The sequence below is a fragment of the Phyllostomus discolor genome, chromosome 3 (assembly GCF_004126475.2).
Source record: "Phyllostomus discolor isolate MPI-MPIP mPhyDis1 chromosome 3, mPhyDis1.pri.v3, whole genome shotgun sequence".
Lineage (NCBI taxonomy): Eukaryota > Metazoa > Chordata > Mammalia > Chiroptera > Phyllostomidae > Phyllostomus > Phyllostomus discolor.
The window spans coordinates 116,310,282-116,323,325 of NC_040905.2; the positions used below are offsets into that span (position 1 = coordinate 116,310,282).

At 42.1% G+C, this 13,044-nt stretch overlaps 1 protein-coding gene across 7 annotated transcripts in view; it reads left to right on the forward strand.

The window, feature by feature from the left end:
* LUC7L (LUC7 like) overlaps positions 1-13,044 on the forward strand; it is a 36,387-nt gene that overhangs the window by 21,729 nt on the left and 1,614 nt on the right. For all 7 annotated transcript variants that reach the window (XM_036021173.1, XM_028507212.2, XM_028507232.2 and 4 more), the window contains 3 exons: positions 6,529-6,705; positions 9,522-9,610; positions 12,954-12,983. In XM_036021173.1, coding sequence (XP_035877066.1) covers positions 6,529-6,705; positions 9,522-9,610; positions 12,954-12,983 — 296 coding nt within the window. The remainder of the gene's footprint in view (positions 1-6,528; positions 6,706-9,521; positions 9,611-12,953; positions 12,984-13,044) is intronic.

A 13,044-nucleotide genomic window follows, 5' to 3' on the forward strand; every position in this document is an offset into this window, starting at 1 on the left:
TGGGATACCCTAGTACAGGCTGGAATTGAAGTCACCAGTGTTTGTTAGAAGGTGGTGCTGAGATAATGCTTCATGTGGGTGGCAGACCAACAACTTCGTAAGTGATACTTGTAGATAGTATAATCAATTCCCTTTTTTAAAAAATTTATTTATTTTGCCCTGGCTGGTGTAGCTCAGTGGGTTGAGCGTGGGCTGCGAACCAAAGTGTCGCAGGTTTGATTCCCAGTCAGGGTACATGCCTGGGTTGCAGGCCATGACCTCCAGCAACCGCAAATTGATGTTTCTCTCTCTCTATCTCCCTCCCTTCCCTCTCTAAAAATAAATAAATAAATAAATAAATAAAATCTTTTAAAATTTTTTTATTTATTTTTTGCCCTGGCTGGTGTAGCTCAGTTGATTGAGCGCAGCCTGAGAACCAAAGGGTCGCCGGTTCGATTCCCAGTCAGGGCACATGCCTGGGTTGCGGGCCAAGTCACCAATAGGGGGCATGCAAAAGGCAACCACACACTGATGTTTCTTTCCCTCTTCTTCTCTTTCCCTTCCCCTCTTTCTAAAAATAAATAAAATCTTTTGGAAAAAAATTATTTATTTTTTAGAGAGAGGGGAAGGGAGGGAGAAAGAGAAGGGGAGAAACATTGGTGTGTGGCAGCAACATTTGGTTGCCTCTTGCATGCCCCAAACTGGGGACCTGGCCCACAACCCAGGCGTGTGCTCTGACTGGGAATCCAGCTGGCCACCATTTGGTTTGCAGGCCAGCACTCAATTCACTGAACCAAACCAGCTAGGGCTAAAACCTATTTTATTTATATATAAAGGCAATTTATATGTATAAATTGGTTATGTTGTTTTTTTTAATATATATATATATATATATATAGGTAATTTATATAAATTGATTATGCTATTACAGTTGTCCCCCAATTTTTCCCCCTTTGCCTTCCTCTGTCCAGTATCCCCTTCCCTCCAGCATTTCTCCCCGCCACCTTAGTTCATGTCCATGGGTCATGCATATAATAAGTTCTTTGGGTTCTCCATTTCCTATACTATTCTTTTTTTTTTTTTTTTTTTTAAGATTTTATTTATTTATGTTTAGGGAAAGGGGAGGGAGGGAGAAAGAGAAGGAGAGAAACATTGACTAATTGCCTCTTGCATACCTCCAAGCAGGTACCTGGCCCATAACCCAGTCATGTGCCCTGACTACAGCCTTTCAGTTTGTAGGCTGATGCTCAATCCACTGAGCCACCCCAGACCGGGCCATTTCCTATACTATTCTTAACATCCCCCTTTCTTTTCTTTGTACCTACCAATGTTGCTTTTTCATCCCTGTACCTTTTCCTCCATTCTCCCTCTTCCCCCTCCTAGCTGATAACCCTCCACATGATCTCCATATCTTTAGTTCTGCTCCTGTTTTGTTCGCTTAGTTTGTTTTTGTCTTTTAGATTCAGTTGTCGATAGTTGAGTTTGTTGTCATTTTAACATTCATAGTTTTGATCTCCTTTTTCTTAAATAAGTTCGTTTAACGTTTCATATAATAATGGTTTGGTGATGATGAAGTCCTTTAGTTTTTTTTTTGTCTGTGACAGCTTTGCTAGTAGAGCAACCTTGGCTGTAGGTCCCTGCTTTAAAAAAATTTTTTTAAAGATTTTATTTATTTTTAGAGAGGGAAGGGAAGGAGAAAGAGACAGAGAGAGAGAAACATTAATGTGCGGTTGCTGGGGCCCGTGGCCTGCAACCCAGGCATGTGCCCTGACTGGGAATCGAACCTGCGATGCTTTGGTTCACAGCCCGAGCTCAATCCACTGAGCTACGCCAGCCAGGGCTCCCTGCTTTTTATGACTTTGAATATTTATTACCAATCCCTTCTAGCCTGCCAAGTTTCTTCTGAGAAATCAGCTGGAAGTCTTATGGGAACTCCCCTGTAGGTAACTAACTGCTTTTTTCCTTGCTGCTTTTAAGATTCTCACTTTATCTTTAACCTTTGGCATTTTAATTATGATAAGTCTTGGTGTGGTCCTCTTTGCATCCATCTTTTTTAGGACTCTCTGTGCTTCCTGGACTTCTTTGACTATTTCCTTCACCAAATTAGGGAAATTTTCTTTCATTATTTTTTCAAATAGGAGATGTCCCAGAGGCTTATTAATACTATCCTCTTTTTTTTTTTTTTTGAGTTCTTGTTTTTTCTTGCTGTTGTGGTTGAATACTTACTCATTCCTTATGTTCCAAATCGTTGATTGAATCCCTGCTTCCTCCCCTTCAGTGTTGGTTCCCTGTAGATTTTTCTGCATTTCACTGAGTATAACTTTCATTTCTTTATGTTGTTGCCGTACTCAATGAGTTCTTTGAACATTCTGATCACCAGTGTTTTGAACTCTACATCTGTTACGTTGGTTATCTCCATTTTGCTTAGATCATTTTGGGGAGTTTTGTTCAGTTCTTTCATTTGGGCCATATTTCTTTGTCTCTTAAATTTGGCAGCCCCCTTATTTTTGTTTCTGTATATTAGGTAGAGCTGCTTTAACTCCTTGTCTTAGTAACGTGGCCTATTGTAGAAAAGGCACCTGTATATTGTGTATGGTGGAGCCTTAGGTACTTGCCAGGTTGGGGCGACCTGCTTCACTGCTTTATAGCTTTGTCTGGGAGGGCTTGGAGAGGGGACAGTGCCGCTGTTTGCCTTCTAGAGGTTTGCCCAGCTCTTGCCTTTGTGCTTAAACCCAGTGGGGGCATATGTTCTAAGACCTTGTGGGCCCTTTAAATAGAGTCTCCTGAAAATCAGGTGATTTCTTCCACTGCCCCAACCCTACTGGTTTTTTACATCCAGAAGTTACGGGGATTTGTCTTCCTGGCGCTGGAACTCTGGGCTCTGAGGTCTGGCCTGGGATCATTCTCTCCCAAGGTATTCCTCCTGATTTTTATCCACCATACATGAGTGTGAGACTGCCCATTCTGTTGTGGCCAGCTCTACCACAGGGTGTCTCCTCACCTCTGCCCATCTCTGCCCCTCCTGCCCATCTGCATGAGTGACTTCTTTAAATCCTTGGTTGTCAGACTTCTGTGTAGTTGGATTTTCTGACAGTTCTGGGTGCTATTTGTTTTGAGATTTAGTTCTGATTCTCTCTGTGGTTGTGTGAAGAGGTGAAGCATGTCTACTTGCACCTCCATCTTGCCCGGAAGTTCTATAATCCATTCCTGAACATAAAAGAGACAAAAGGTTTCACAATATGTATCTGATATTTTTGTGTGTAAATCCTTAGATGTGATCACACTAAAAGACGAATTGGGGTCATGTGACAGCTGTGGTTGATATTTGCAAATCAGATACCTTGAATGGCGTTGCCATGGTGATGACTTACATCATACCTGCATTTTACACCCAACTTAAATCATATTTATGTAAGTCCTATGTAGGAGCTAACTTCCTCTATACTTAAATGGGAAATTTGTGTTCATATGTAGCACAAATTCAGGCTTCCCAGGTTGCTGATCTTTCTACCAGAATGGCCAGAGAGTCAGGAGAGATGGTCTGTGGCCTCTTACCATACCCTGAGGCCCAGTTCTTCCTGCTTCAGAGAACCAGGCAGACACTAAAATCCTTTGATGGCTCAGAGGTTTATACTTGGGCTAAAGTAATTGTGGATGTGGAGTTCTCCACATAGATGTCTGCAGGTAGCCGAGACAGGAGCAGTATGTGGGACACATGGCTGTTCATGTTCAGGACTACTAGCATTCTTTCCCCTGCTGCTGTCCCCATCATTGTGAGTGCTCCCAATAGGCAGCACCTCATAAAACCTCCCACAAGACAGGATGACATGGGTGAGGTCTCAGTACTTCTGGTCTCTGTGTTGGTGTATCACCTATGGGGTCCTTTCTGCTCTTAGTTGCAGGGTTAAGAAATAGGACAGAGAGATCCTGTGTATCCTTTACCCTATTTGCCCCTATGCTGTAAAATTCTAGTACAGAAGGGATGTTGACATTGATAGAATCAAGATATAGAACGTCCATTATCACAGATCTCTCCTGTTGCCCTTTATAGCCACACTTACTTCTCTTGCCTGTAGCAACCACTAATCTGTACTCTATGTCTCTATTTGGTCATTTCAAGAATGTTGTATAAATAGAACCATACAATACAGTGTGTGACCATTTTGGGATCAGCTTTTCACTCAGCATAATTAGAATTTATTTTGAGAAATATTAGAGGGTGGCATTCAAAGATTCAGAACTACAGAAAGGGGAAGAATAATACTGCAAATATTTGTGTTGCCACCATATTTATAATTTTTGCCTAAGGTTTTTTCCTTTAATAAAAGACGCAGCACATTATAATGGAAATTCTAGTTCTCAGTGTTTCTCTCTCTAGTCACAATTCTCTCCCTTTCCAGAGGCAGGCATTAGTGTGCATGTAACATAATTTTCAGTTCTGTCTTTAAACCTTATTTCACATGTTTACCCATAAACTGCATGCGTGTGTCTGTGGGGGTGGGTGTTTTGTGTATTTAAAAAAGTCCTACATAGCCCTGGCCAGGTGGCACAGTTGGTTGGAACACCATCCCGTACACCAAAAGGTTGCAGGTTCGATTCCCAGTCAGGGCACATATGGAAAGCAATCCATTGGTGTTTCTTTCCCATCCTCTCGCTCTAAAATCAATAAATGGATCCTCGGGTGAGGATTTAACAAAATATCCTACATGAATTTTGCCCACACTACCAGTGTCTTTCTCCCACTTAGGTTGTTAACCAGCATTGTTTGTGAGATCTCTCCATGTTGCTGCCTTTAGATTTGTTCATTTAGTTTATTTCTGTAGCATTCCATTTTATGAACATTACTGTCCATTGGTGGTTTTGTGGGTTATTGGGGATTTCTCATCTTTTTGTGTGTGATAAATTTTATTTTTAATTATTTATTTTTTAGAGAGAGGGGAAGGGATGGAGAAAGAGAGGGAGAGAAACATTGATTTGTTGCCTCTTATTCATGCCCCTTTCAGGGACTGAACCCACACCTTAGGCATGTACCATGACTGGGCATCAAACCAGCAACCTTTTGCTTTGTGGGACAACACCCAGCTAACTGAGCCTGGTTAGGGCAGGGGTTTCTCATCTTTACAAATAGTTGTACAGTGAGTGTCCTTGCATTTGTCTGCTAGGGCATGTGAGAGTGTTCTAGGACATAAGCTTGGAAGGGGAGTTTTTAGTGGCACATAACGTGTCCCACTTTAACAGATAGGTCACTAAAGTGCACTCCACATTAGTTGTACCAATTCAGGCTCCTTCTATTAGCAGCGTATGAGAGTGACTGTTTTTCTGTATCTTTGCCAGTTTAGTGAGTGGTGTAGTATCTTATTTTAATTAGCACTTCCTAGGAAATGTTTTGAATGTGTGAATTAATAGATTACTTACATTCATGTCTCCCTTTAAATAAGGATAAATGACTATTGGAATGCATATCTTAAACCTGGATTTTGAAAGTGCATTTTAACTTGGGTACAAGCAGCAGTTACCATGTCATGGTTTATTATTTTCTTTCATGTCTAATGTATTGAGTCTGAGTGAGTTACTTGTGATTGAACTCAGATTGTAGTGGCTGTAGGAGGGAGTGTGTTTAGTTTCATTTTGTTGTGCACACTTCTTTCTCTGAAGAGAGTGTCTAATGTACTTGTCCTTCCGAATTTTATCTTTTGAGCCTACACTGGGATATAGTTTCCTAGATATTGGGACACAGATTCTGTAGATCTTGATTTTTTTTTTGCTTATTTGCTTTGTTTTTGTGTGCATTCATTTTTTTGTTTGTTTTTTTTAAAAATCTCTGTAGATTCTCCCTTTTTTAAAAGATTTTATTTATTTTTAGAGAGGGGAAGGGAGGGAGAAAGAGAGGGAGAGAAACATCAATGTGTAGTTGCCTCTCATGTGGCCCCCACTGGGGACCTGGCCCACAGCCCAGGCATGTGCCCTGACTGGGAATTGAACTGGCAACCCTTAGGTTCACGGCTCGCACTCAGTCCACTGAGCTACACCAGCCAGGAGATTCTCCTTTCTTGCCCCTCTTCTCATAGAGCTCCCCACAGTGCCTAGCAGAGACCTGCCTTCACTCCTAGCCTCTGAGAACAGGTAGCATCCTACTTTTCTGAATGTTTCGAATTTTCCTTGTTGCTTTGGAATTGACTGTTGGTTCATTTCTTTCTTTCTTTTTTTTTAATTTCTTAAAATTGATTTTGAGAGAGAGAGCGAAACATCATTTTTTTCTACTTATTTTTGTATTCATTGGTTGATGCTTGTATGCACATTGACTAGGGATCAAACCCACATCCTTGGCATATTGGGACAACTCTCTAACCAAATGAGCTACCCAGAGAGGGCTGTTGGTTCATTTAAGTAAATGAGAAAATTGAATTGGTTAAGAATATCTGAAGCTATGAAAACGATCCAGTTTTTATTGTTAAGTCACTTCCATAGTCCTTTCAGATATTTCCATTTTGGAGTTGTCCTAAGTGCCATATTTGGTGGCACTTTTATCACTCTATTCTCTTTCTCCAGGAAGAATACAGAAATTCCATGCCTGCATCCAGTTTTCAGCAGCAGAAGTTGCGTGTCTGTGAAGTCTGCTCAGCCTACCTTGGTCTCCACGACAATGACCGTCGTCTTGCAGACCACTTTGGGGGCAAATTGCACTTGGGATTCATTCAGATCCGTGAGAAGCTTGATCAGTTGAGGGTATGTTAATGTATTTTGTTTCTGGAAAAACCTGAGAAGTCTCATGATCTTTATATTTCTTTCCCTTTAGAAAACTTTGTTTTGATCCCCTCTAAGAACATGCCTTGAGTTTTATAGTGATATGCTCAATTCATCACTTCATTCACATAAGAAACCAACGGGGCCTTGGGTATTTATTTAGTCTGCACTCCCTTTTTATGAAGGTAATGGCAGAGTCCAGTACAGCACACAAACATCTCTTGCACATCTCCGAAATAACTTAGGAGGTAGGGAAGAACCAGTGGTTTTCTAGTTTTTGTCCATGGACAGAGGTGATGCATGGAGAATGGTTAGGCTAGATGGGAGGTGACACGTCCTGGCCCTTGCCTTGAGCCAACTTAAGATGAGAAGGTGATTGTTTTCCTGGGTTAGACTGTAAAACATTTGATATGTTGGGTACAGAAGAAAGGTTGAACATGTTTTAGATGTAGAGTTATCATTCTCCAAACTAATGAGTCTTCCCTATTGTGTGCTGTGTGCTAAAGATGGGATGCTGGGAAATAGGCAGGCCTTCCCTTCAGACACCTGAAATCTGGTAGAAGGACAGACACATGGCAGCAATAATAGGACACTGTGTTAATCACGACTGAGACCCTGTGTGCCTATCGGGAAGTAGCAGTGGGTGGGAGGGCTCTGCATCCAAGGAGCAGAACGTGATATGTGATCTCAGCACTGGATGAAGGAGCTGAGGTGGTGGTGAGGATATCTTCAGCCACTGGTTTTGACACGCTTTATTCCTGTGCTCCAAAAAGAATTTTGAAAAATGATATACTTTGTTAAACATTTTTTAAAAAATTTTATTTATTTTTTAGAGAGAGGGGAAGAGAATAAGTAAGAGAGGGAGAGAAAGATCGATGTGTGAGAGACACACAGATCAGCTGCCTCTAGCACACCCTCAACCGGGTACCCGGGCCACAACCCAGGCATGAGCCCTGACTGGGCATTGAACCAGCAATCCTCTGGCTTCGCAGGTCAGCTCTCAATCCACTGAGCCACACGAGCCACTTCGTTACATATTTTTAAATGAGAATTTTTTCTTTATAAGTTTATGGGTGTCAGAGATGTAAAAATACTTTATGTAGCCAATAAAACATAAATAGCATTTAGTGTCCAATATTATCCCCATTTTAAAAATCTTCTTAGCATTCGGAAATGTTATATTCCCATTTCTCCTGTAAATTGTATTTCCATGCCATATCACCCCATAATTTTATCCTGAAAGTCGAAAATAACACAAATGTATTACACACTTGATAAGTAGCTATTAAACTAACAGAAAATATATTTGGAAGGGCACCTCTAAATGATAAAGAAGGTGGGAGTTCTGTGCCCATAATCAGAGATGGCTTCACTTACAGTCGTCTCAGAGGTGTTCACATTTCAAGGCCACAAACTAGTGAATGCAGGGGTATGAGAATAGTAAGGCTGTCCTGGCTGGTGTGGCTCAGTGGATTGAGCATCAGCCTGTGAACCGAGGAGTCACCTGTTCCATTCCCAGTCAGGGTGCAGGCCTGGGCTGCTGGCCAGGTCTCTTCTTACACAATGATGTTTTTCTTCCTCTCTTGCTCCCTCCCTTCCCTCTTTGCTAAAATAAAATAAAACCTTAAAAAAGGGGGGGGTAAGGTTTTCTTTGTCAAGGGAGGGAGAGGTAGTTTTTTAAGGAGTAGGAAGGGTTTGGAAAGGAAATGATGCCAGACTATAGGTCTCTTTGCAGTCATATCCACCTAGGAAGAGTATGCATAGAAACAAAGGTGCTGAGACTTAGATCATTAACCTTAACCTGTCCATTGTGTGTGCCTGCTCCAGGCCCAATGTGATTGGAGTCCCAGCTGTAGAGCTGGGGGTGTCAGGAAGGTTCTCACACCTGGAAAATGTTTGGGGAACGAGAACTAGCCTCTCTCCCAGACTTTGCTGTGCCTTCTCTTCCTGGGGACATGACCAGGCTCCAGTCTACACTGAGATACAAGACCATCCTTCATGCCTTCATGAGCACAGGAAGACTGGTGGCTGCTTGTCTCACTGACTCTGACTTTCTTCAGGACTTAATTTCACTAGTCAGACAGATCAGGCCATTGAAAGGCTTTGAAAGATGTTGGATATGGGGGATGTGCAGATTGGACATAGTGCGTTGTGCTGAGCTCTGGTGATTGTGTACCAGTGGTATAGTTCTCTAAGGCCTACTCCTTCCCATTGTGTTTTCTTTTCTGTTGGGTTCACGATCAAGCCTGGTGAGGCATGTGTTAAGTCTGGTGTTGAAAGCCAGTTGCGGAGGTTCGTGGTCCACTTCTCCTGGCCTGCTGTCCCTGTGAGGTCAGGTCTGAAGTCATTGTATCACTCAGCATCTGACGACAAGCTGTTCCTTGGCATCAGGAGCTTGGCTCCAAACAACAAGATGTGTTTGGTCAGACACCTGAGTTCTTTTTTAACACGTGGTTGGTGGAGTCTCATTTGGATAAAAAAAAAACTAACTTTCTGGATTGATTTTTGCAGCAATATGATAAATTTCCTGTGACTTAGAAGTAAGTACTGCACCCCTTAGAATGTGCAGTTTGTCACTGACTGTATAAAATGTAATGATAAAGCATTTTTAAATGAGTTTTCCATTTTTCATTGTAAAAGAATTTTTTAAATCATGTTCTTATTTTTTAAGAGATTTTCTTCAATTTTTTCAAAATTACCAATACTGAGATCATACACGCATGCTTTGTTAAACAATATTCACACTCTAGTTGGTGTAACTTGCTCTGCTCTCATTTGCCAATTTTTCACTTATTTAGAAAACCGTGGCAGAAAAGCAGGAGAAGAGAAATCAGGATCGCTTGAGGAGGCGAGAAGAGAGGGAGCGGGAGGAGCGGCTCAGCAGGAGGTGAGTCCATGATAGCATATGTGCCTAAGGAAACCCTGACTCCTTACCTTGTAGTGTTGTTGGTAACTAACAGTTGAGGTCTGCTAGGTATCTAAGTCACCATTAAAAGAAAGTAAGCAAAATCGCAGCACATTCAGTCCAGTGAGGTCTTTGCTGGTCCAGGAAGACCTGTGAGGCCATCTTCAGCTGCACAAGAGCTCTGATGACCCACTTCTTACCTGTGAAGGTATAGACTCTCCCAAGAGCTAAAGAGTAGAAGAGGAAGAGGAACCTGCCACACCCTGACTCCTGTGGATGTAGCACTTAGCAAACAGGACATGGAGGAGCATGTATTTGTCACACTGCCTTGTCTTGCTGTGGGGGTAGGACCTTGGGGCTGTTTAGGCTCTGGCTTTGACTTGAGTGATGTAGCGCCAGGGGAGGAGGGTGGGACCCGCTGCCTTGCTGTGAGTAAGTGCAGGTGGTAGGGGTGGAATCAGTGAGAACAGTAAGGAGCCAGCCGGAAGAGTCCAGAAGGAAGAGGTGGCAGTTTGAATCAGGTGAGTGTGGGAAGGGTCTGGATGTGTTCTGGGGAGCTGATAGGATTTGTTGGTAGTCTGTTGTGAGGCAAGCAAAGGGTGAATGAAGTTGGCCTCGTGGTTTCTGGCCTTTGGTGGCCACTTATGGAGGTGGGGAAGACTGGAAGCAATGTATTGGGGTAAGGAGGATGTGGGGAGCATAGTTTGGTTCTGGCCATACTTGGTTTGAGATGCTTAAGAGGCATCCAAGCTAGAGATGTTGGGACTGGTCCGAGTTCAGGGAAGAGACTTGAGCCAGGAGTAACTCCTGTTGGGCACAGCTCATTGTCCTGGAAATGCCCAGCAGCTGGGCTTCGCTGAAGGAATTTCTCAGTGCATAAGTGAGAAAGAACAAATGAATATTTATTGTGTATTTTGTGTTTCTTTTCATTATTTTAATTACCTGACAGATTCTGATTGTAAAGAGACTCACAAGAGTATAAAAATGGATTGAGCAAAACATGCAAATCCCTTTTTACACAGGTGACCACTGTGGTTTTGGTTGTGCCTGTGTGCACTAGCACCTGTTGAACACTCACCTGATCTCTGAGATCGTTCCCCAGCAATATGTCCTTACAGTGATGTGTAATATAACTGAATATTCTGTTTTCCCCTCACCTTCACCCTTTTTATTCACCCCTCTCCCTATTTCCGTATCTATCTGAGGTTTTTTAGATTCCACATATAAGTGAAATCATACAGTATTTGTCTTTGTCTGGCTTATTTCACTTAGCATAATGCCTTCAGTGTACCCTCAGGGTCCATCCATGTTCCATGTTGTCACAAATGGCAGGATTTCCACCTTTTGTCTGGTCAAATAACGTTCCCTTATGTATGTGTATCCCATTTTCTTTATTCATGCATGTTTCAGTAGACACTAGGTTGGGGTTGCAGGTATCTTTTTGAGATAGTGATTTCATTTCATTTAGGTAAATATAGTAGTAGTACCCCCTTCTCCATGGGAGATAGATTCCAAGACCCCCAGTGGACGTGTGAAACCATGGGTAGTACCGAACCCTGTGTATGCGGTTTTCTTCCTATGTATACGTAACATAGGAAAAGGCTTCTCTTTGATGGCTTCTCTTTGGCACATCCAAAATTGCCAGCATCACTATTCTTGCTCTTTGTGGCCACTAGTTAGTAGAAGAAAGGTGCCTTGAACACAAGCACTGCCATAATTCAGCAGTTGATCTGATAACCAAGATGTCTACGATGTGACCAACAAGTGGGTAATGTTTACAGCATGGATACACTAGACAAATGGGTGCTTTCTAGAATGGAGTGAGGTGCTGCAAGATTCCATAATCTGCTCAGAACCATGTGCAATTTAAAACTTACTTATCTCTGGAATTTTTCATGTCATGTTTTCAGACTGAGGTTGACTGTGGGTAACTGAAACCAAAGAAAATGAAACTAAGGAAAGAGGGAGTACTTTGCCTAGAAGTGGATTTGCTGGGTCATTGGTAGTGCTAGGTTTAATTCTTTGAGGAACCTCCTTATTGGTTTCCATAGTGGCTGTACTAATCTATCAATACACTCCCACCAACAGTGTGTCAGAGTTTCCTTTTCTCCACATTCTTGCCAACACTTGAATGTCTTTTTGATGATTGCCATTCTGAAGGTGATGTCTCATTGTGGTTTTGATTTGCATTTCCCTGGTGATTAGTGATGTGAGCAGCTTTGTATGTCCCCTTTGGTATTTGTATGTCTTTGGAAAAGTGTTCAGATCCTCCGCCCATTTTTTTAATTGGAGTTTTTTGTAGGAGTTCTTTATGTTCTGGATATTAAGCCACTATCAGATACATGATTTGTAGATGTTTTCTTTTTTTTTTAAGAGTTTATTTATTTTTAGAGAGAGGGGAGGGAGAGGGAGGGAGAGAAACACCAATGCATGGTTGCCTTTCATGCGCCCCCTCCTGGGGACCTGTCCTGCAACCCAGACATGTGCTGACTGGGAATCCAGCTGGCAACCCTTTGCTTCGCAGTCAGTCGGGTGCTCAGTCTACTGAGCCACACCAGCCAGGGCTGCAAATATTTTCTTATATTTTGATGGTCTCCTTTGCTGTACAGAAGCTTTTTAGTTTGATGTAGTCCCACTTGTTTATTTTTGCTTTTGTTGCCTATCCTAAAAACTGTTTGAACAAATACTCTAGAGATCATCTTTGTATATATTTGAGTGTTTTATATACTATTCCTTAGGATTTTTGGGACAAATTTAATACATAAATATTAGTAGGTGTTACAGAAACTACTTTCCAAGAGCCTTTATCAAATCACCTCAAGACACCTAGTTTATGAGTGTCTTTTGTCACTTCCTCCTCAGCACATATTGGTGGTAATCATGTAAGTTTCTGCTGTAAAATGAGATCCTGTTGCAGTGTGTATTTTTTTGGATTACTGACTGTATACTATTTCCCAAGGAGCTCATGTGACCCTTATGTGGCAGTGAGCCTATGTTTAACACTTGAGGCTTTTGTTTAACTTTTGTGTCTGTTGGGGGACTGTGTGCATAGCTGTGATACTGCTCTAAAGACCAGTTAGTGGACACAGGGGGCTGGTCCTGTCCCTTTGCCAGAAAGCAGCTAGGAGCTGAGGGTTGGGGATAAGCCTCGTTCTGTGAGCATCAACACTTGGTCCTGCCAGTCTGAGAGTGAGTGAGGGGCTCGAAAACTACAGGTTTCTGTGGGAAGCCTTCCCTCCTTCATCTCATAGATTTGGGGCACCTCCCCTTAGATGTGAGGGATGGGCTGTTTTGGAGAAATTTTTCATTTTTTGTTTTATTTTAGGTCTGGATCAAGAACCAGAGATCGCAGGAGGTAGGTTTCTAAATCCATTTAAGAGTTCTTAAGTCAAATGTTCTTTTCCTTAGGTGTTTTT